General features: G+C 44.8%; 1 protein-coding gene across 1 annotated transcript in view; it reads right to left on the bottom strand.

Annotated features, from left to right (window-relative positions):
• NLRC5 (NLR family CARD domain containing 5) overlaps positions 1 to 24,140 on the bottom strand; it is a 91,135-nt gene that overhangs the window by 8,612 nt on the left and 58,383 nt on the right. The window contains exons 31-41 of the mRNA XM_019535520.1: positions 23,330 to 23,416; positions 23,032 to 23,112; positions 21,667 to 21,750; positions 16,095 to 16,178; positions 12,640 to 12,723; positions 10,463 to 10,546; positions 9,833 to 9,916; positions 9,009 to 9,092; positions 7,059 to 7,142; positions 5,278 to 5,361; positions 695 to 778 (exon numbers count right to left, since the gene is read on the bottom strand). Of these exons, the coding sequence (XP_019391065.1) occupies positions 695 to 778; positions 5,278 to 5,361; positions 7,059 to 7,142; positions 9,009 to 9,092; positions 9,833 to 9,916; positions 10,463 to 10,546; positions 12,640 to 12,723; positions 16,095 to 16,178; positions 21,667 to 21,750; positions 23,032 to 23,112; positions 23,330 to 23,416 (924 nt within the window). The remainder of the gene's footprint in view (positions 1 to 694; positions 779 to 5,277; positions 5,362 to 7,058; positions 7,143 to 9,008; positions 9,093 to 9,832; positions 9,917 to 10,462; positions 10,547 to 12,639; positions 12,724 to 16,094; positions 16,179 to 21,666; positions 21,751 to 23,031; positions 23,113 to 23,329; positions 23,417 to 24,140) is intronic.

Below are 24,140 nucleotides of genomic sequence, written 5' to 3'. Positions count from 1 at the left end.
AAAATGCAAATCTGTGTTGTTCAAAATCTTTCATGTCAATTCTTGTGAAATTTATTGACTTGTTTTGGCCAAAACTGAAACATTTCTTAGGAGTCAAAACTGTTTTTTTTCAAGATTTCTAAAATGAAACACTTTCCTTTTTGTTTAAAACAATGCTTTGTTTCAAAATTTGCTTTGCTTTCATTGAAAACTAACAAAACAAAAATGCTCAAAAGTTAAACAGTAGAAGAGCATTGTTTGACCCAAAATGATTCATTAAAAATTCAGGATATTATTTCATTTCATATCAATCCGAAATTATATTTTTCAACATTATGGCTCTATAAAATGACCCCAGAATTGTTTTTTCACAAAACTCTAGAGGTTAAAGAAAAGAAGCCTGATAATGGAGTTACAAAACAAGGAACATACAGGGAAATCTTTCTGCTGTTTTTTGCTCCCCATTTTCAGCCAGGTTCATAAAACCACTGTGCATTTTCCCATGGGTAAAATCCTGGCCTTGTAACCACTGAGAATGTTGCCATTGACTGCAACTAAGTAGTCTATAGCTAAGTGGAAATTGTACAAATTCATGTTGCTGCATGCAGTTGTTTGTATACTTTGCATTAGAGAAAAATCCATATATATTGCACACAGATTAAGATGTATCAAGTCATAGTTCTTAAAGCATCTAGGTGTTCCAGGCAGCTCCTACCTTATCTCCTCTAACTGATGACATTTAACCAGGGCTCTGGCCATCTGAGTCCCTCCAAGTGAGCTGATGCCATTGGACTGCAGGCTGGTGGAAGAAGACATTCAGGCATAAGCTTTAAAAAAAAAACTAATACTTTTATATTAGGAGCTTCTCTTGAGCTGTTATTCAAACTGAACTGCAAACCTGTTATTTTTACATCTTTTACACTTCAGCTGCTAGAAGGAACAATGAGTCTTTGAATACTGCAACCAATCAGTGGAACAACAGTGATCAGAGATATGAGATTATACTCATACTAGCCTGCACTCAGGCAAGCTTGAGTGCTTGGCTCAAGCTTGCAGAGAAGCAATGAGGAGGGCCAAATCAGAAATGGAGTTTAAGCTGGCAGCAAAAATTAAGTCATTCTTTAAATACATAGGAAGCAAAAAGAAAGCCCAGGGTAACATAGGGGCCCTTCAAGATGGACTAGGGTAACAGATAGGATGGCCAAAGCGGAGCCCCTAGGCGATTTCATTGCAGCTGTGTTCCTGGACATGGATACAAGAATGCATCCCAATGGGACTTTAGGTAAGCACGAGATAGATACCAACCCACCAACTGTTAGTGCTGGCCTAGTAAAAGGGCACTTGGAGGGGTTGGATATATTTAAGTCAACAGGCCCTGATGATTTTCATTCTAGGGTACTTAGGCAATTAGCTAAAGTCATGGCAGAACCACTGGCATGGCTGTTTGAGCACTCGTGGTGCTCAGGACAGGTCCTGGAGGACTGGAAAAAGGCCAGTGTGGTCCCTATTTTCAAAAAGGGGAGGAAGGAGGAACCAGGTAACTATAGGTCAGTTAGCCTGACCTCTATGCTTGGCAAGACCTTTGAGAAAATTGTTAAGGATCACATTTGTGGGCGACCAGCAGGTAAAATAATGCTAAGGGGAAACCAGCATGAGTTCATAGCAGGCAGATCCTGCCTGACTAACTTGGGATCTTTTTACGACCAGATCACAAAATGCTTGGATGAAATTATTTACTTAGATTTTAAAAGGTCTTTGACACAGAGCCGCACCCAATTCTTATAAATAAACTAAACAGTTGCAATGTAGATTATTATACAGTCCAGTAGGTAGAAAATTGGCCTATGGGATGCACCCAGAGAATGGTGGTGGACGGGTCCGTTTCTACCTGGAGAAATGTGGGCAGTGGTGTCCCCCCCCCAAGGCTCTGTCCTGGGACTGGTACTATTTACTATCTTCATTAGTGACTTGGATGAGGCTGTAGAAAGCACTCTGTCCAAGTTTGCAGATGACACCAAACTAGGGGGAGAGGTAAACAAACTAGAGGGCAGGGAGGATTTGGACAGGCTGGGGAAGTGGGCAGAACAGAATAGGATGCAGTTTAACAAAGGTAAGTGCCATGTGTTGCACCCAGGGAGGAAGAACACTCCTATAGCCTGGGAGGTTCTAAATAGCACAACTGTGGAAAAGGATCTACGAGTCACAGTCATCTCCAAAATGAATATGAGTCGCCAATGTAATGAAGTAATAAGCAAAGCTAACCACACTCTTTCTTGCCTAAGTAGGTGTATCATAAACAGGTCTAAGGAGGTGATACTTCCCTTCTATGCAGCATTGGTCAGGCCACAGCTGGAATACTGCATCCAGTTTTAGGTGCTGCACTTCAAGAGGGATGTAGATAACCTGGAAAGGGTTCAAAGGAGGGCCACCTGTCTGGTTAAAGGCCTACAGGAAAAACCCTATGAGGACCGATTGAGGGAACTGAATCTCTTCAGCTTCCGCAAGAGAAGGCTGAGAGGTTATCTTGTGGCCATCTACAAACACATCAGGGTGGGGACAGCAGGAAATAGGAGATACAATGTTTACCAGGGCACCCACCAGGGTAACTAGAAACAATGGCCACAAACTGAAGGAGAGCACATTTAGATTGGACATGAGGAAAAAATTCTTTACAGTGAGGGTTGCCAAAATATGGAATATGCTTCCAAGGGAGGTGGTACTATCCCTTTTCTTGGAGGTATTTAAGAGGAGACTGAACAGACACCTGGCTGGGGTCATCTGACCCCAGCACTCTTTCCTGCCCAGGGCAGGGGGTCGGACTCAATGATCTAATAGGTCCCTTCCGACCCTAAAATCTATGAAATCTGAGTCGTCACAGTCAGTCTCATGCAACTGCATTGTATAATCCTGTTCATCATCTGATCAAGCCGTATCGTAAACTTTTCTGCGTCTTTTGTCCAAAACTACTCCTATCGGAAGACCATTCCAGATCCTCTGATGGTTAAAAACCTCCTTCTGATTTCAAGCCTAAATGTAGTCACGGTCCGAATATATTCATGGCCAACTTATACGCATTTTTTCCTGTGCCAACATCATCATTTAGCTAAAACAGCTTTCCTCCTCCCTGCTGTTTACTCCTCTGATGTATTTATAGGCAATACTCTTACTCCCACTCAGCAGTTGTCTGGCTAGGCTAAACAACCCAAGCCCTTTCAGTCCCTCAGTCCCCCCCCCCATGTGGCTGCTTTGGCACAGCATGCCACTATTCTATCGACTAGAGGTTTGGAAAGATTTCTACACAAGGATTAAGAAAACAGCACTGTTTAGTTAATGAGTAGAGATGACTAAGAGGAAAAAATGAAGTGCCATACGCTGCTTTTATACTCCCACATCACAGTAGAACAAGAGGACATAAAGTGGCATTAAAAGAAAACATATTCAAAACTATTTACAGGATTATTTTAATTCAGTTGCAATTAATCTGTGGAATTCATTGTCACAGGATATTTCTGAATCCAAGAAGGAAAGAAGAAAGGAGAGGACACTGATTATAGATTCACATATGTTAATGAATAATCATGAAATCAAGTTAGGCTGCACTGGGAGGGCTTTAGCACAAGTTACCTTTATAATTTCAGGTATCTCTGAAATTTTATGGCATTTTTAAAGCAGTCTCAAGTGAAGGCTTCATGTCATTTCAGACCTGCATAACTGTGATTTGCCACTAGAGGACTGGCAAGCAGGGGAATGGACAGGAGTCAGGACTATTCCTCCCCTGTGATGGGAGAGGAGGGGGAGGGTTGCATGTAGCTAGGAGACAGAGAAACCAGCATGGGTCTTCCCTCCCTCCATACCCAACAGGAACGCAGCAGCCAGAGTGGAGGGTATGAGGGGAAAAATCTTGAAAAACTGTTTAAAGTTAGTCCAGATGGTGATAGGAGAGAATAAAGAGAATGAAGTGAAAAACAGACTTAAAAAAAGTTAAAGGACGAAAATCTCTTGCATGCATTTCAGTGAACTGGGATTGGGTTGGAGCGGGGAGTGGGGCTGGGGGCAGCAGGGGTTGTGCTGACTGGAAATAAAGACCAGGCTAGGGCCTGCTTTCCTGACTCCGGGGTCCCACAGCTGTTAAGCCATTCTGTGAGCAGTTGCATCAACTTCAGCCTGAGCACAGAGCTTCAGGAAGGCTACTTCTCTGGGGCTCTGTGCTCCTGCTGAAACTGAGGAGGCCACTCCATGCTTAAAGCAGAGGAACAGAGAGAAGCAGCCTCCCCAGGGCTCTGTGGTCTGGCTAAAATTGAGCTTCTCACAGCCAGGCAAGGTGGATGGGGGAAACAGACTTCCCCATCTCCATGGTGTCTCTGCAATTAAGATCAGAGCAGTTGCCCTAGAGTTCTGGAAGGTAGGAAGGGCTAGAGTGGCCAGGAGGTGCGCACCCTGGGATGCTGGAAGAATGAAAGTAAAGCACTTTACCTCGCCTGACCATTCAAACAATATCCTGAAACAGCACAAGCAAAACATTTCCAAGACAAACCTTTTTGAGTGGCTTATCTTTAAAACATTTAGAGGGTACTTATGATGGTTTAACACCCCTTAACTAATGACCGCTCTCATTTTAATGCCTTTAAGATGTTTTTTAAGGTAGCTTGTGCCAAGGCCCAAAAGTTAGGTGTTTGCCAAGGTAGCTTGTGCCATGATTAAACTGACTCTTGTTAATTCTTTGTCCATGTGATTCATTCTGGATTTATTAACCAGATCAATACACCAATTCAGTTTCCGCTGCTTCAATATTCAGTCTTTTTTTCTCATTTCCAGTATTCCCAGGATGCCTTGTCTCAACTCGGGAACTCCCTCCCAAGCCTGAGCCTGGACATCTATATTTTTTAGAACAGGGGCGGGCAACTATTTTGGACAGAGGGCCACTTACTGAGTTTTGGGAAACCATCGAGGGCCGCATGACAGGCAGCCCAGGGCAGATAAATATTAATTTTCTAAATTTTTTAGGGGCCCCGTGGGCCAGATAGAATGGCCTGGCGGGTTGCATCTGGCCCTCAGGCTGCATTTTGCCCACCCCTGGTTTAGAAGCACTGCAAAACCTTCCAATTTGGGCAACTATTTAACAAACAAAGCTAGGCTGGGATATTGTTTGTTGGAGTGGATGTTTCATATTGACTGTGGTTGCCTTTTAACAGTATAAGTTATAAAACAGGAGAATAAACAGAACAAAACAACTTAAAAAACAACTAGAGTTGGGAAGAGCAGCAATCAAACAAAAAACCAAACAAAGCATGCACCTACTGGAGAATCTTCAAGTGGCACATGCCAGGCAGACAGAGGGACAGTTGTGCTGCAGCCTTGTCACCAACAACAGTTCTAGCTAATCTGAAAATAACAGAATGTGAAACATAAATGATGATGGACTAAAACTTGGTGTAACTTATCACCCCAGTGCATGTGTGTGGGTGTCACCAGGAATTATTCCTGTTAAGGGTAGACCATAAATGTTGTTAACCCTCGGAAATGGTCACAAACAAAAATAATGTTCACATTTTACAGTCCAGTGGTAGAAATTGAACAGTAGATTAAAGTATTGTATAATTAATTACAATGTTGGTTTTGTTCCCTGATACTACTGTAGTTATAATTCAAACATCTAAAGGATTAATTAAATAATTCAAATTACTTATTTTCCTCTAGAACCCCGACATGCATTACATTATTGAGAAATCTGTGTGTTAATAGTGCAATAAATCATTACATGCCACACGTTCAGCCAACTTATTATATAGTAAAATAGCGTATCAGCCATAAAGAAGTTCTATATTAAAGGTGGAACATGTGTGTGGCTAGTTTTATCTCACTTTAATTTGAATATGTGGCATGTAGCCTGGTTTCAGGCTGTAAGGTGTAGCTGTAATGTCCACACGTACAGGAAGCTAATTTGCCAGCTTCATACAAACCATTTCAGGGTGCAAGGCACAGGCATCTAGGGACTGAGGTACTACCCAAATCACAACTGCCCACATTCCAGCAAACATGCTGACAGCTGCATACTTCAACAAATGTGAGATGGGATCTGAAGAATTTTATCTCAAATCCAAACAATTGTGTGTCCTACCATACCAAACCTTGAATGTTTGGCCTGGCAACAAACGTGATTGTTGAGATCCAGGAAAAAATATCCTCCAATCCCAGTGCGTGATTAAATTAACATCTGTCAGAGGCCTTGCCATCATAAAACTAGGCCCTGACCTTGCAGTTAAAGTAGCCAGGGTAATTAGCGTTTAAGACAGAGCTCAGTTAGGACCTTCCACAAGAGCTTGAGCTGCAGACAGAATCCTACAATGCCCAGTAATATTAGTCTGTTGCCCCTCTATCTATACTGGCCATTAAAGGGAGAAGCAACGTAAGTTTCACAAGTGTTATGCCCTCTGTATCTATGTGGAGTACCACTGACCCAGTAGACTTGAGTGTAATGACCAATCACAACTCATGGAACAATATTATTGCGGCCTTGCACTGTAATTATGCTTAAGTTATACCGTCTTCTGGAGGCTAGTTGGATGGCTCATTCATCTTAAGTGCAACAGAAATAATTTTCTCCATTCTGCTTTTGAGGTTTTATTATTTGGTAGGATATGGACACTGCCTCTTGCAAACTAATGGGAAATTAGATAAATGGTACTAAATCCTCTGCTTAAAATAAAACCTCAAATCAGCCTCTTTGCTCCATTTTTATATAATGACAACAACGACAACAGAGATTTAAAGTTGATTTCTGAGGTAGCATAGATATTAGGAGACTGTGCAAACAGACTGTAAACCCTGCATTTCTGAAAACCTAGCTATTACTCTGCAGACAGCACAGATTTGAGTTCTCCTCCACTAACACAGTATTTACAGTGTGGACAAAGCTACCAATGACTGCAGATAACATGCTAGCTCTGAAGCCTCAGAACGGGGCACCAAATGATAAAGACAGTGTTTCTTTCTTGCTTCAATGGGGCAGCATGAGGTTTGCTTCCTATAAATAACCCTGATGTCTTTTCCTAGTTCCTGAAAGGGAATGTGAGACTTACAGTAATTCTTCAACCTGCTTGCAGTGGGACAGAGCCTCTATCAGCTTTTCTCCTCCAACAGGACCAATGTTATTCCCAGAGAAGCTAAAATAAGAAAGGAAACAAGCAGTTAACAAGCAGTATGCATCAATTTTTCCATCTAAAGGAGACAGAATGTACAGGAAAAAACATAAGCTATGGCATGGATGGTGCTTTAGCTGACTGCTGTTTCACTGATAATTGGTATGACAGGAAGCACAGGGCACTACAATGATAAGCTGCTGCTGCTGCCAGTGTGGAGATGCCTGTCCAAGCCTCAACCAAATACAATTTCTCCAACAAACAGTTTGAAAAAGAAAGGCTTTCTAATGCTTTTGATACTGTCCTGGTATTCCTGACCCTGCATATACTGTGTATCATCCATTTGTTACCTAGAGCTGAGAGAGATACTGTTTACCTGTCTCACAATGAGACTTTGGATCTTTTGTTGGTTCAGATCTCTGCTTCAGAACACAAATTATTTGAATTAGGTTTCCCACAGCCCAGGTGAGTGCTCTAGCAACGCAGGTATTAGGTATTTGAAATGTGAAGATTTCTCCCTCACTGACGTTGATGATATTGGAGACCCAAGAAACACTCCTTGAGCAAACATTAGACAAAACTGAATACATTCCTGGGAAGTTTTGGTTTCAACAAGTCAATGTTTTCTTACAAATCAACGTTTTCTGACAAAAAAACTGCCAAAATAATGTAGAACTAGCTATACATAGAGTCAATAAGTGATGCAGACGGAGAAAGATCTCACTGAGTGCACTGAGTGATTGGTGTTATAAGGCTACCTCAAGGGCGATATCCACACAAGCAGGAGTGTGCCTTTGCAGCAGCGCAAAGAGTAACAGCACAAATTTGTGCCACAGGGACTAGCCATCCGCTGCATTGAGACATCCTGTGCCCCGGCCAGCCAGGGAGAGGCACATGGAGATGGGGAAGCAGGCAGCCCTGGGCTGCCTGCTCCCTCATCTCCATGCACTGCAGAGCCCTGCTGCTGAGGCACTCTGTGCTGGGGCACAATGTGCCTTGAAATGGAGGAGCAGCCAGCCTAGGGCTGCCTGCTCCCCTGTCTTGAGGCACCGTGCACTCCAGCCAGCCAGGGAGCAGCTGGGAAGCACAGGGTGCTTCTGCAGAGTCCTCTGTCTCTGTGTTTGTCCCAGTACCCCCCACTTTGGCATGGCTTGCGCAGCATTTTTTCCAAGGGTTTCTTCTTTTTTTTTTGCTATCTGGAAATCATGGAAGTAAATTTTCCATCAGTGCTGCACATTAGCAGTGCCACACACTGATTAATGTGCAACTCATGTGGTTTGTGGTGCTACAGAGAGGTTTGCAGTGCCACAAACCACATATGCCTGCACATCTGGATCCAGCCAAGGAGTCTATGGCAGGTGTCTTCTATACAGCTTGAGATTTGGGCTGAGTATTACCAGTCTGGACAAGACAAAGAGGAAATAAATCTCATTTTTATCTCTACATTTGTTAGTAAAAGGAAAATGATGAAGTAGTGAAGTCCTACACAATGAAATCCTCCACATAGAACAGAACAGTTATTGTGCATGACTCTTCTACTCAGCCCAGAGGCAAGGGTAAGTCACAGTCTGTGGCAAATTCAACCATTGGCCTCTGCTGATGCCAGCTTGTGCCAGGCTGTACTGTTTTATCTGCCTGCGATTAAGTGTTCTGAGATTACATCACAAATACACAGCAACTTTCACTCTCAAAGGGTCTGATTCAAAGCAAGATTAATTCAATGGTAAGAGTGTCTTTCTTTTAACATTTATGGCTTATCTATCAAGCACTTAGAGACAGAATAAAAGTTTACATTATAGAGAAACAGGTAATATAAAATCAGACATGAACATCTCCTGCAGTCTTAGCACTAATTAGTTCTGTTGCTTGAAACAAAAGAAAGTGACTCACTTGATTTTCTTTAGATTTTGCATTTCCAGCAGGGTTGCACCTATTTTTACCAGGCCAGCATCTTCAAATTTGTTAAGGCTTAAACTTGAAAGGGAAAAACATGCCATATTATTAAAGAAAATGCTGAGCTCCACCCTGACTACAGCATTTTATTTAACAGATCCCATCCACTGGATGGAATTAATCCAATATTCACAGAAGAAGGTACTTTGAAAGTCAAAGAAAAGGGTTTTTTTTTTTAACTTTCTGAGGAAGAGTTCAAACTACTTTATGAGATATTAAACTATCACATATCTAAAGAGTTGGTCCCATTAAATAGTACAGTAATACATTCACTTATTTTGAGAAAAGACATTCTATACCTTGTCCTATATTAGAGGAAAGAGAAGACTGGGTTGCAATGAAGAAAACAGTCAAAACAGAGATATGCTGAGACTAGAAACAAAATCAAGCATTTCCAGAGCTTGTAAGTGTTGGTACTGGGGTACAGGATTTAAGTCTAGTCCTTGATAAAGTGAAGCCAGATACAGTGCTTAGTTCTTGACCCAGATTTTGCCAAAGACCATTTTAATCTGCAGACTCCTTAAGTAGGCAGCAGCTGTTTAACTGAAATCAGTCTTCAGCTACTTCGTATTTTGGAGCTAAAATCTTGATTTGCTCCCTATGTATGTAATTTTGACAGTTAACTATTTTGTAGTCTTTATAAAACTTGTTTATTTCCTATACTGGCACTTAAGAACTTATGGATATATACCCACTTCCATGCTTGAGGCATAACTGTCACCCACCCTTTTTGGCAGACAGATTTCAAGAAAGGAACCCACTTGATTTCTTCCAGGCGATGACTATCCTTCAGGGCTTCTGCGAGATGGATGCAACCTTCATTACCAATATTGTTATTGTTCAAGCTGGAAAGAATATTCCAAAAATACTATGTATTCAGTAATGTAACTTTATGGAGAGAGGATGAAATTCACTACGCAGTGCAAAAACTATAAAACCAAAGTCCCGTGTAAGCCTTCGGAACTGTATCTCATTGGCTTTGGGAGTACCCATACTTATCAGATTATAAAAGAAAAAATAAAACCTTTTTTGCATGATGCTTATTAGAAAATAAAACCTACTGTCAGCCTGTGAAAGAGCTGCAAATGCCCTTGGTAGGCAACCAGCAGTGCACTTATCAGGGAAATGCTCAATTCATTGGTGGTTTGTAATAACTGTAATGCTTCATGCTTCCATATTGAAAATTATGATGGCATTTTGCAGTGAAATTATGGTCTTGGCTACATGTTTGCATAGTTACCTGATCTGACATATCAGACCATTCTGAACAGCTAAACTGGGCATCAGTGGAAGATTCAAGGAAAGAACCGCAAATGTTCCTTCTCTCACTAGGAATTCATACGGCCCCAAGAACACTGTACTGTAGGAATGCTTGGGACAGGCATACTTACATAAGTCTTTTCAGTGAAGGCATTTTGCAAATGCTAGGCACCAGCATCTGAATGGCTGTGTCATCAAGTTTCAGGAAGCCCAGACTAGGAAGCAAAGGGACACAGGAATGAATGTTCACAGATTTAACTTGCTAATTCAGGAACAGCAAACTTCTCGGTAATAAAGGAGCTGTCAAAGCAGAGTGGGGCTGAAAGATCTCAGTGGTCTGCATGAAAACTGTCATCAGGTTAGTTGATTAGGCAAGGAAAGCATCGTAACAGCCATATTAATGTTTTGTAGTTATGTCCTATACAGCATAGAAGGCTGTAATGAAAAACCCTCATTTCTAAGATTGAAAAATAAAAAGGCTTGATTATAGTCCACTGAAGTCATGGGAGTTTTGCCACCAACAGAAACAGAATAAAACCAGAAGTTCATGATTCATGTATACATATGTTTCAGAAAAAAGCAAGCTCTTTTTTCCCTTTCAGATAAAACTGTCCCCAAGAGAGATGTGAAGAAAATAAGTTTTCCTTCTCTAAGTTTGCAAGTGTTAAAAGGGGCAGAGACCTGTAAGTTCACTAGTAATAGATCTGGCTGAAATTCTTCAAATATATAATCATCCATTATCATTGTTTTTTCAAAACAAAAACATCATGAAATCATTTTTCTTCCTTAGAGCAAAATTCCTTTGTTTTCTAAAATGTCCTCAGTGGAACTTTTAATGAGAAAAATCAGTTTGTTGATTCCTCTGTAACTACATATCATTAAAGTTTGTTTTATTATCACTTTTCACTGGAAAATATAGACATAATGTTGAGAGGGTTCACTTCCAAAATGAAACCTTTTCTTTTAGGAATAACTAATTTTGGAGGAAAGCCTTATATCAGGGTCAAGTAAATTTTAGTATATGTGGTTCCCAAAATATTGACCAGACATAAGTGGATCTCCTGAAATCAACAAATACCAATTACCAATATGGTTCATTACTTGCATGGATTATTTGTATATGTTACTAGTGATAAAATAAAGCATTAAATGTTCAGAAAAACTTCCTATGCCTTTTAGAACAGCTTCTATTAAAATAGCAGGCCAATGCTTTACAATTGTTAGGGCATGTCACAAAATCTATGTATTAAAAGTAGAAAAAATATATGCAAAAGTGAGTTACAAAAAGGGGAAGGAACTCAGTTTAACTCAGTGGAAAACGTGATGGGGAAGAGAAAACAGCCAACTTGAAAAAACATCTGAATGATTTTTTTTCAATATCAGTTCTAACATTAAAGCAGTGGTTTTCAAACTGTGTTTCATGGAACCCTGGGGTTCCATGACATGTCATCACAGGTTCCTCAAAGAGATTGGGAGTAATGACTGAGCAGGCCAGAAGGCAGTGTGACCCCAATGTGGGGCCAGATCACCTGGCTCCACATCAGACTTTATAATAGGGGTAGAGCATCTGCAGCAGAGGAAGGGATTTGAAAGGGTTCTGTGACTTCAGGAATTTTTACAATGACTGCATTAAACCAAATGGCTTCAGACACTACTAACCCTGAACCTTTTCAAACTGAATGGTGTTCTAAAACCTTTAGAACAAGAATGGTGTTTAACACAGATTTACAGAGCTCCTACCAAAAGGAGGATAGCAATATGATGGATGTTTCTACAGAGATATAAATGATAGCTTCCTGTATGTTTTTCAGGTTGTAACACCCATGCTAGGTATGACTTGGGCTAGTGCTAGACTTTGACCCAGATGGTGGCAGACCAAGGTTAGAGCTGTCTTGTGTTAGTATAACTTTACCTGCAGAAATGCTTCTGTAAATACCACTAACTGTCACTAGCAGATGTTGCCTTCCAGTGCACTTTCTAACATGACCAGTGTCATTCCTGAAATTACCACCTTTCTGAATCAGGACATGGGTATACATATACTTCAAAGGTACTGAGGATACCAAGGTCAGCTACAACCAGAAACCCTGAGGATACCAAAGCACTTGAGCTGCCTACAGCCCCACCCTTGCTGCAGTCATGCTTTTATGCCCATTCCAAGTTGCAAAGCTGAAGACATGCAAACATCTTCCCCAGCTGATGCTTACTAGCCATCAGTGAAATTCCACCCATCCAGGCCACAAGCTGGAAGGTAGCTATAGTTTAATAATAAAACATACATTGGCCTCACAGATTAGAGTTAACTTACTTCAGTTCTTCAAGGCCATGACACTGTTGCAGCCCTGCAACCAGCTGCCTTATTCCATTGGGCATAATGGTGCTTGATGTCAGCCTGAAAAATAAGCATAGCACTGAATTAGAGCAAAATAGTTTGCTAGGACAGGAGTGACAGGAATCCCTTTGCCCACCACAGATGTGCAGTCATTTCCAGGGTAAAAAATGAAAGCTTTTTAGCAGCATATAAGATGACTGTTTAGGATAGGAAGCAACTAACGCCAATTTGTAACAACATACTAAAACACCTAAAACAAACGGCTTCGTTCCAAATGAAACTACAGGAGAAAATTGAAATCAACATAGATTCTTAGACTGTTAGAGGCTGGATGGGGCCTCACAGATCATTGGGTCCAGCCCCCCCGCTCTAGGCAGGAGGACAACTGGGGTTAGGTGATCCCAGTGAGGTGACTGTCCAGTCTCCTCTTGAAAACCTCCAGGATAGGTGACTGCACCACCTCTGGAGGGAGTTTATTCCACAGCCTGGACACCCAGATTGTGAAGGAGTTTTTCCTGGTATTAAGCCTGAAGCAGCCTTCCAGGAGCTTGTATCCATTGGTCCTGGTCTTCCCCAGGGGTGCCCTAGTGAACAGTTGTTCACTAAGCTCCTGATGCCCTCCTCTGATACAACAGTAAGCTGTTATCAAGTCCTCTCTCAACCTTCTCTTCAAGCTAAAGAGGCCCAGGTCCCTCAGCCTTTCCTTGTATGGCTTGCCTTGCAAGTCCCTGATCATATGGGTGGCTATTTCTGGACCCTCTCAAGTTTTTCCACATCCTTACTGTGGTGCCCAGAACTGGACGCAGTACTTCAACTGCAGTCTCACCAGTGCTGAGTGCAGCAGGGCACTGAGGTGCCTGCTACTTGTGGAGCAGTCAGTGAGGAGCCCAACTGCAGGTTGCCAGGGTAACTGGTGGGAGTCAGCTGACCGGAAGAGGCAGGGCCTGGCTCCCATATAACTCCCAGATTGAAGCCAGGCAAGCAGTTCCCTGCTGGCTGCCAAAGGGGTAGGAACTCTGTTGCAGTAAGAACAGAGAAGAGGCCTGAATGAATGAATGATGCGGTACTGGTGAGAGACTGAGAAACCCTGGAGTGGCTCGAATGTTATTATAGTCAGATGGCTTAGGTTTATGTTATAGCCAAGGGGCTGGAGTTTTGTGTTGACGGTTTAAAACCGGAGGACCAGGTGAGGCTATAAGGGGATGGAGGAGGCCTCATAGGGGAGCCATGGCCATGTGGAGACCCCAGAGAAGCCCCAGAGAGGGGGCCACGGAGAGCCCGAGCACCAGAGAGGGCGTGGCTGCGAGACGGGGGCCGCGGAGAGCCTGAGCACCAGAGAGGGCGCAGAGAGTGAGATAGACCAAACAATGTCCGGTACATCTGCAAGTCTTGGGGCGTGGTACAGGAGTGGTTGGAGCCATGCATAGCCCATTAGGCTGGGGTGCTCAGAACCCCATTATAGGAGGTAAGATGTGGGGTAGCTGGAGCACCATGACCAACAAGATGAGAGGCAACCTCCCTTTAAAATATTTATGATCAAGATGTGGTGGGTGAGAATGAAGGGTGCCTTATAGGCGAATTGGACAGGATGAGGGGCGCTACGGGAGAGCATGGCAACCTTAGGGGCCCCGCCTGGTACACTGAGTACAGTGGGAGTATTACTTCCTTAGTTTTACACAAGATTCATAGGTTGATGCATGCCAGTGTGTTGTTTGCCCTGATGACCACTGCCTCGCACTGACGGCTCATATTCATACAATGGTTGATTATTACCCTTAGGTCCCTTTTGGTCATGGTGCAAGTCAAGCTGTGGCCATCGAGCCTGTCTGTATGTTGAGCATTGTTTGCCCCCAGATGGAGCACCATATGCTTGGAAGTGTTAAACTTCATCTGGTTCCGGTCTGCCCAACTCTCCAGCCTGTCCAGGTCCACCTGTATCTGCAACCTATAATCTGGCACGACCACACTGCCCCATAACTTGGGTGTCATCCACAAACTTGGCCAGCGAGCTTTTCACTCCCCCATCCAAATCATTGATAAAGATGTTGAAAAGCACTGGTCCAAGCATGGACCCTTGAGGGACACCACTGGCCACTTTGCGCCAGGATGACACGGATCCATTCATGAGAACTCTCTGGGTCACGGTAGGTTCTGCCCACTAAACTGTTGAGCAGTTGAGCCTGCAATCTTCTAGTTTTCTCACAAGGATATTGTGGGATACTAGATCAAAAGTCGTTTGAAAGTCTAGATATATAACATCTACCACGTCTCCTGTGTCCAGGAGACAATTTAATTAAATGTCATAGAATTTAGTCATAAAACAAGAGCAGGTAGTTGTACCCTTGTAAAAAGCATCAGAGGACTGTTGGTGTGAGTGGACCTGGGATATGCCCATGCAGTAGAGCTCTGCAGTTATTTCTGCCTATGTTCACTTTCTAAGAATTTGCATAAAGGATTCCCCTAGTCCCTTGAAGCTTTGCCCCAAATTCAAGCTCAGGTTCTGGGTAGAGTTAAATCCTGAAGAGTCAAAATACTCCAAAAGAGCCAGTTCTTGTGAGATTTCAGAGAGGCATCCAAATATTAACAGGAACAATGTCCATAGTATTTCCCTATAGAAAGACAGGGGCTCTAGTCCTGTCTCTCATCCACACTAAGCTACTCTGCAACACTCTGGCAATTTAGATGGGCTTTAAAATGAGGGTTAAAGATTCCTACATCACACTAGATCCTTCATTCAACATGACTAGAGTCAAAGGGTGCTGACGGAAGAGGAACTGCGTCAGTTTGACTTGACGCCTCAACATCTGTATATCTCACATGCTTCAGCAGGGCTTTTGATGCTTTTATCGAATTGCTGATTGAATCAGTTATTACATAAAAGCAGTAAAAAACCCCATTGAAGTGCATGAGCTATACAGATGCTGGGTGAGCTGGGTCAAACTGACATGCTTCCTCTTCTTGCCATGCGTTGTGCTCAGTGTGAGGGTGGGTTGAACTGAAAGTAAAGCGGTGGGGTTTTTTTTCCATATCTGTAAGTGCCCATAGGCCACGTCCAGATGAGTGTGGCTGTGTGGAATGTAGCACTGCAGACGCATCTGGATGCCACTTTTCCCAGCATCTGGGCTTTTGGTTTGATCCATTATAAAGTTAGGGTCTAGGTTTGGAGTCCTAATCCTGCTTCAAGTCTGTTTTTTGTTTTTGTTTTCAGAAAAAAGCCTATAGCACATGCTGTTCCCAGAAACCAAAATTTCAGGCAGATCATGGAAACATCATATTTCATTTGGTCTTCTCAACAGACTTGAGGGAAACATTCAGAATGGGAGAATTTCACAAGAAAATAAGGTAGGAAACTGCAACAAGCTGCATCTTGTGAAGGAGACTGTAAGAATGTGCATTCAACAGTAAAAGAATTTTTTTATATGATTACATACTCAAGCTTCTTCAGCTCTGGAAGAGATAGAAGAGCATGGGCTAGAGTTGCTGCTTCAGTATTGTTGAGATCAATGTGAGACCACCTGCAAAGACAAAACACCGTTTACTTTGGAGGTTACGAACAGAACCAATGATAACGCTCTGGCCATAGACCACAGGTGCATTGGAGGTTTGTGATATTTGCCATTATTCTGTACGACTTTCTGACCAATGTTAGCCTGGTGTGATTTTTGCCAGACCCATGGTCCCCTTCAAAATACATTAAGGCATATGGAGTAAGCAAAACTTTGGTCCAAAGTTCTTATATCAACATAATCTCATTATGATACCAGGGCAGAAAATCCCTGCAGTCTGAGGACCAAGTAGTAGGTGGAGTTTGGGTTCATCAGATATATCATGCTTATAATCTGGACTCCTCTATCTCTGACTACCCCAGGTTCTCTTCCAGGAGTTCTATTAGCCGAATGTGCTAGCAAGTAAAAAAACAAAGACTTTAGCATGAAGAGTTACTGCAAATCTTAAATTTACTTGCACATATGTAGGTTACTATTTAAAATGTGATTAACCCGTTAATCGCATCTTAAATGTAACATGTCAGGGCCTAAGGAGAATTTTCAGACCCACCAAAATGCCAGTACATGGTGTGTTGCAAAATGCTTCAAACTTGACATCTAACCTTCTTGTGCCCTGTACTCCAACTCACAGCAGGGTATATACACCTGCCTGAATGGTGACAAATCGTCTCATGTGCAGGACGGCACAAAGCAGAATGTCAGACTGTACTGGTACAGACTCAAAGAATCACAGAAAATTAGGGTTGAAAGGAACCTCAGGAGGTCATTTGATCCTGCTTTGATAAGGGGGTTGGACTATCCCTAAATAGATCATTCCAGCCAGAGCTCTGTCAAGCTGGACTTTAAAATCCTCCAAAGATGGTGATTCCATCACCTCTCTAGGTAACTTGTTCCAGTGCTCCACCACCCTCTCCTAGTGAGATAGTTTTTCCTAATACCCAACCTAAACCTCTCTTGCTGCAACTTGAGACCATTGCTCGTTGTTCTGTCATCTGTCACCACTGAGAACAGTCCAGCTCCATCCTCTTTGGAACACTCCCCTTCGGGTAGTTAAAGGCTGCTATCAAATTTCTCCTCAGTCATCTCTTCTCCAAACTAAATAAATCCTTCCCTCAGCCTCTTCTTATGAGTCATGTGCCCCAGCCCCCAAACTATTTTCATTGCTGTCTGCTGTACTCTCTCCAACTTGTCCATATCCATTCTATAGCGGAGGGCCCAAAATTAGACACAGTACTCCAGATGTGGCCTCACCAGTGCAGAATAGAGACAAATAATTACTTCCTTTGATCTGCTGACAATACTCCTACTAATGCAGCCCTGTATGCTGCTAGCCTTCTTGAAAACAAGGACACTCTACTAACTCAAATTCAGCTTCTTGTCCACTAAGGTTCTTTTTTGGAGAGCTGCTACTTAGCTGGTCAGTCCCTAGCCTATACCAGTGCATGAGATTGTTCTGACTGAAGTGCAGGACTTTGCACTTGTCCTTGTTGAACCTCATGAGATTTCTTTTGTCCCAATCCTTCAATTTGTCTAGATCACTCTGAATCCTAGCCCTACCCTCCAGTGTATCTACTATTCCCCCTAGCTTAATGTCATCCATGAACTTGCTGAGGGTACAATCCATCCTATCTTCCAAATCTTTAATGAAGATATTAAACAAAACTGGTCCCAGGACCAACCACTGGAGCACTGCACTTGATACCAGCTGCCAGCTAGACATTAAGCCATTGGTTGCTGCCCAATGAGCCCAAAGATCCAGCCAGCTTTCTATCCACCTTACAGTCCATTCATCCAGCCCATACTTCCTCAGCTTGCTTGTAGGAATGCTATGGGAGACAGTATCAAAAGCCTTGCTAAAGTCAAGGTATACCACATCCACTGGTCTCCCTGCATCCACAGAGCCCCTTATCTCATCATAGCAGACAATCAGGTTGGTCAGGCATGACATGCCTTTGGCAAACCCATGTTGACTGTTCCTAACCACCTTCTACTCCAAGTGCTTAGAAATGTATCCTTTGAGGACCAGCTCCCTGATTTTTCTGGGGACTGAAGTGAAGCTGACTGGTCTGTAGTTCCTCAGATCCTCCTTCTTCCCTTTTTTAAAGATGGGCACTATATTTGCCCTTTTCCAATCATTCAGGATCTCCTCTGATCACTAAGAGTTTTGAAAGATAACGGCCAGTGGCTCTTTAGTCACATCAGCCAACTCCCTCAGCACTCTCAGATGCACTGCATCTGGCCCCATGGACTTGTATATGTCCAGATTTTCTAAACAGCCCCATAACTGTTCTTTCATCAAGCTGACCTCCTCCCTAAACTGCACTGCCCGGTGCAGTAGGCTGCGACCTGAGGTAAGATGGAGATAAAAAAAGCTTTGAGCACTTCAGCCTTTTCCTCATCATGTCACTAAGTTGCCTCCTGCATTCAGTAAGGGACCCACACTTTCCCTGACCTTCCTCTTGTTGCTAACATACTTTTAGAAACCCTTCCTGTTACCCTTCACGTCACTTGCTAGCGCCAACCCCAATTGTGCTTTGGCTTTCTTGACTTCATCCCTGCATGCCTGAGCAATATTCTTATACTCCTCCCAAGTTGTTTGTCCAAGCTTCCACTTCTTGTAAGCTCCCTTTTTGTGTTTAAGCTCACCGAAGACTCCTCTGCTAAGCCAAGCTGGTCACCTGCTGCATTTGCTATTCTTCCTGCACATCAGGATGGTTTGTTCCTGCACCCTCAGTAAAGTTTCTTTAAAATACAACCAACTTTCCTGGGCTCCTTTTCCCCTCCCAGGGGATCCACCCTATTAGTTCCCTGAGGAGCCAAAGTCTACTTTTCTGAAGTCCAGGGTCTGTTGCTCTCCACCAATTCTTCTCTGTTTGTGAGCAGTAGATTAAAAAGAGCACTGCCCTTAGTTGGCCTCTCCAACACTTGCACCAGGAAGTTGTCTCCAACAACTTCCTAGATTGCCTGTGCACTGTTGTACTACCCTCCCAGCAGATATCAGGGTGATTGAAGTCCCTCATGAGAACCAGGGCCTGTGATTGGAACTGCTCCTCCTGCTTACTTCATCCCCTGGAGGCACTTAGGTGCATGTCCAGAAAGGTATTTAGGTATCTAACTCCTAGTTCGGTGCCTAAATAAATTTTAAGGATCTGGCCCTTAGACTTCTGACATGTTACATTCAATATGCTAATAACAGGTTAATCATGACTTAAACCAGGGGTGGGCAAATACAGCCTGCAGCTGCCCCTAGGGTGCTCCGCAGGGGATCAAGTCCCAACCACTCACACCAGGGCAGCCTGCACTGGCCTGCTGCTGGCACCAATGGTCCAGCCCCAACCAGCGTGTGCAGCTTCTGGCAGGGCTGGTCCCAGTACAGCTGCAGCCAGGTGCTGCTCTGCTCCCCCTACTCCAGTGGTGGCTCCTGCTCCTGATCTTGCCCCTACCATGCTGTGATGCACCATGCCATGCCACTGTGGGTGAGCAGCTTTAGCCAGGCAGCTCCTGCCACAGCACATAAGGCTCTGGCTCCAGCTCCCGGCCACCTTCCATCTTAAGGCGGCTGGTAACTGAAGCCAGAGCCCCATGCACTGGGGCAGGAGACACACAGCTGAAGCTGGCTACCTGCCTGCCTGCTGCGAGTGGCAAGGCATGGTGTGGCGTGGGAGGTAGGGGGAGCAGAGCAGTACCTAGCCAGCTGCAGTTGCACTGGGAACAGCCCTGCAAGAAGCTGCTCAGCACAGTGTGGTATGGCATGGTAGAGGCAGGAGCCGCTGCTGGAGGCAGGGAGAGAGGAACAGCACCTGGCTGGGCTAGGCTGGAGGCACTAGTGGGAGTGTGGCACAGGCTACCCCAGTGTGAGTAGGCAGGGCTTAGCCCCATGCAGAGTGCCGCAGAGGCAGCATGCACTGTACCACCCAGACAAGCTCTGTTGCATGTGCCCCCCCCTCTCCTTCCCTCCCCCACTCACCCACAGCAGGTTCCTGGGACCTAGTGCCCAGGCATCCACACACATATGCCTACCCCCAGGTCCCTTCCCACACACACCCGACAAGCCCCACAGAGGACAGGGGCAAGTAGGGAGCGGCCCCAGCTTGGAGATGTCACTGCCTTGAGACTCAACTTGTGATCCCAGCTTTGCCTGCCCATCCCACTCCTGAACACTGCTCCCCACCTACTGGCAGCCCCATAGGGAGTTTTGGTGAATTGTTGCAGTGGGAGGGTGGTGTGGGTGGCCCGTGACAGCTGTTCAAAACTCCTCATGTGGCTCTTGGGCCCAAATAATTGCCCATCCCTGCCTTCAACAGTGACCAGCCACATGCGTAAGTAAAGTGTGATAATAGAGTAAATGAGCCACAGGATTATTTCATATATAATGTGGAATAACTTTGAGGCTCTTTTGTATCACGCCTTAAATTGTGTATGTGGCCACTCATGCTCTGGGGCCCGTCAGAACTTTGTGTGCTGCCCAACTGGACACGTGGTTTTGTAGGTCCCACTGCAGGGAGATCTGGGGATTGGGCTGCTGCAGCCCAATGCCAGGCTCCCTGTGTGCTGGGAGAAATAAAACCATGTGTGCTGCCCAGCTGAGTGGCATATAGGTTTTTACTTATTCCTAGAGCACAGGGACCCTGGGATCAGGCTGCAGCAGCCCAAACCCAGATTCCCTGTGCCCTGCAGCTGCAGTTTTAACAATCAGTTGATTGTCAGCTGTGGCCGGGGACTAGTTTGGTTCCTGGCCCCATCTGACAATCAGCTGGCTGTAAGCAACCCAGTTTCATCTTGCTGCTGCAGGGGGATCTCAGACTCATGAACCCAGGCTACTCTTGCACCAGCCAGTAAGACATTATTGGGACCTAATCCCTGATCCCAAGATCACACGTCCTGCCATACACGGGTGGCACGACAGGTAGCACAACTGTTGGGATTGCAGATTAGATCCCATCACATTTTACAGTGAATGTCTCTCAGGGGCCTTGAAGTCAGAATATTACCTCTGCAACATCCATGGACTTCATTGGAGTCAGGCAGCGTGTGTATATCAAGGAAAAAGTGTTTAACCACTGCCGATAAGACTACTATCTAATTCCCCATTTCTACTGGTCATGACAACATAAGACATGCCGGACTGGGTCAGACCACAAGTCCATTCAACCCACTCTCCTGCCTCTCACTGGCAAAGACTGGATGCTAAGAGGAAGAGTGCATACGCGTGACCTGTCCAGACATATCCCACCCCAGCCCCTCTTTCCCTATAGCTTCCAGCATTCAGCAGCCTAGGAAGGCCTAATTTGGAGGCTGCACCTCTATTATATTTAATACCCACACATGGGCCTGTCGTCCATGCACTTATACAATCCACTTTTAACCTTGGTTTAAATAATCAACCCCAACATCTTGTGGCAATGCAGGTGCAGGGAAGCACTGTTCTCTCTTCATAGCAAGGACAGTAAATGGTTGCCTTCCTGAGGGAAATTGTTATGGCATGGGGGGAACTCACCTCAGTTCCTGAAGCTGGGTACATTTCTCAATAACCCTTTGGAGAAAGTAAAGGTGCTTGGCTTCCAGCTCACACTGATTCAGCCTGAAAAAGGCAAGCATGAACACAAACATGAATGATCTCTGTAAATGAAAGTCCAGACTCACATTTACAGCTAGCCCTTTAGGCTACAGCATCCCAATGGCCTTTAGACCAATATTCCCTCTAAGAAGCTGCGGTCCATGAGCGCGCTGCCTCGGTCCATTAAGCGCACTGCCTTGGTCCAGCGTGGGACACTTCCTGAAGAGGGCTGAGGGCTGGGGGCTGGAGGTTGGGGCCTGGGGCTGGAAGCTGGAGCTGGAAGCCAGGGGCTGGGACCAGGGGCTAAGGGCTGGAGGCTGGGGCCAGGAGCCAGGGGCCAGGGCCTGGAGTTGGGAGCCGGGGGCTGGAGCCAGGGGCCAGGGGCTGGAGCCGGGGATGACTGGGGGCTGGAGCTGGAACCTGGTGCAGGCTCCCTGGCTCTGGGGACATGCTCTGCTCCCCCGCATCAGGGCTGGGGAGTAGAGCACTTCCCCGGAGCTGGGGGAGCCCGTGCCAGCAGCCCACGCCAGCCTCCATCCCTGCCTTGCCTCACCTCAGGGAGAAGCCACTGCCTGCCCCGAGTGAGGCTCCGCCAGCTCCAGAACACTGCTCCACTCCCCGGCCCTGACACCACGTACCTTCTTGCTCCCCAGGGAGTGGAGGTTGGGGAGTGAAGCTGTGTCCCAGAGCTGGCGGAGCCTCACTCGAGGCAGGCAGCGGCTCCTCCCCGAGGTGAGACAAGGCAGGGATGGAGGCTGGGGGCTGGTGCAAGCTCCACTGGCTCTGGGGAAGTGCTCCACTCCCCAGCCCTGATGTGGGGGAGTGGAGCACTTTCCTGGAGCTGGTGGAGCCCATGCCAGGCTCCTACCCCAGCCACTCCTGGTGCGTGGCCTTGAAAAGGCTGTGCGTGGCCACAGTTTTAGTTGTGTGCAGCTGTGCACATGCGCACCTTAGAGGGAACCTTGGTTTAGACCCTGTATAGCTGGGCTTGGGGGCCAGACCACACCTATGCAAACCCTCTCTCCAGGCTGTCTGTTGAATGGGGAGGATGCAGCCTGCTCCCTCCTGGCCTCCTTGTCCACACGATGGTAAAATGAAAGGGCAGCACTGAGGGGAATATGTCCTTCCCCAACCCCAGGGGTACACAGAGCAAACACTTAGGCAAAAGTCAGCATCAACTAGGCTTCAAGCCTTACTCTGTTTAGAGCTCCTGGTTATTCATCATACCACAGCAGGGTTAATGAGTTCTTTTATCTTATAATGTGCCACCAGCAAGAAAAAAACCCACAAGATGCATATCCCCACCTGCTAACAACATCCTCCATTTTCTCCATTCGATAAGGAAATTCTTCACCCACTTTCAAGAGTCCTTTGTTTTTCAGTATCCTAGGAGAAAGTAAAGATAATGATGTCATCAGATCAGGCATTTTTGGTGTCCTGTACAACTTGTCCCAAACCTATTGTATCTAAGTATACTTTCCAGAGGACAGAATACAGAACGCATGACCTGCAATGTGAATAGAAATAAGCCAATTTCTAAATGCAGGCTAATTTCTATTTTTAAAACAGGAACTAAAACAGCAGCTATTTAGGCGCAACTTACGTGATCTCTATAATGTTCCCTTGCACTTGGACAGCCAGCTCCAGAAGGGTGAGGAGATCTTTGTCACATACCCATGGTTCATCTATGCTGCAATCCAAAATAAAGGCAGCTTTATTTTATTTGGTGAGCACGGTTTATCTAAAATGTGCCCCTCTCCATGCTGTATGTTCATGCATATTTGAACAATACCTAGCACTCAGCTAACTAGACACGGAGGCTGCCTATACATGTGCTCATTCACATTTTAACTAGACTCCACCTTCTAATTAAAATGCTCTAGCAGTGCTTCATCATCATGTCTATTAACTTTCTGTGCCTTTTAAAAAGATTGCTGGGGCACTTTAGCTAAACCTGATGGAATGATGTTTAACTAAAGCATCCTGTGGCTATTCTTAAATATGCAGGGGCTTAATAGCTGTGATGATGAGGTGTTTTAATTAGATCTCTCTGGGAACCACTTTAATTAAAATGCTCTGCCCCTGCCCCAGCATGTGTGTAGATAGCCATAAGGAGTCCTTTGTTCCTCAGTGAAATGCTATCACCTCTGCATGGGGAAGTAGTGTCCATACAGGAAACAATGGGGTGAAAAGCAGTTCTTTCCCCTATATAGGATGTTAACATTGCCTTCCTCCTCCCCCATCAGTGTTTCTCACTTTTTCCACTGGCAGTAATAAGCAATAGGGTTATAATGTTGTTTTAGCTGTGATGGTCCAGGGAATATGCAGGAAACAAGATTTGTTTGGTAATATCTTTTACTGGATCAACTGTATAGTTTGGAGAGAAGTTTTCAGGCACAAAGCACCCTTTCTCA

Source organism: Crocodylus porosus, unplaced genomic scaffold (assembly GCF_001723895.1).
Source record: "Crocodylus porosus isolate Cpor-Errol unplaced genomic scaffold, CroPor_comp1, whole genome shotgun sequence".
Taxonomy (NCBI): domain Eukaryota; kingdom Metazoa; phylum Chordata; order Crocodylia; family Crocodylidae; genus Crocodylus; species Crocodylus porosus.
This window is presented reverse-complemented; position numbering and strand designations above follow the sequence as displayed.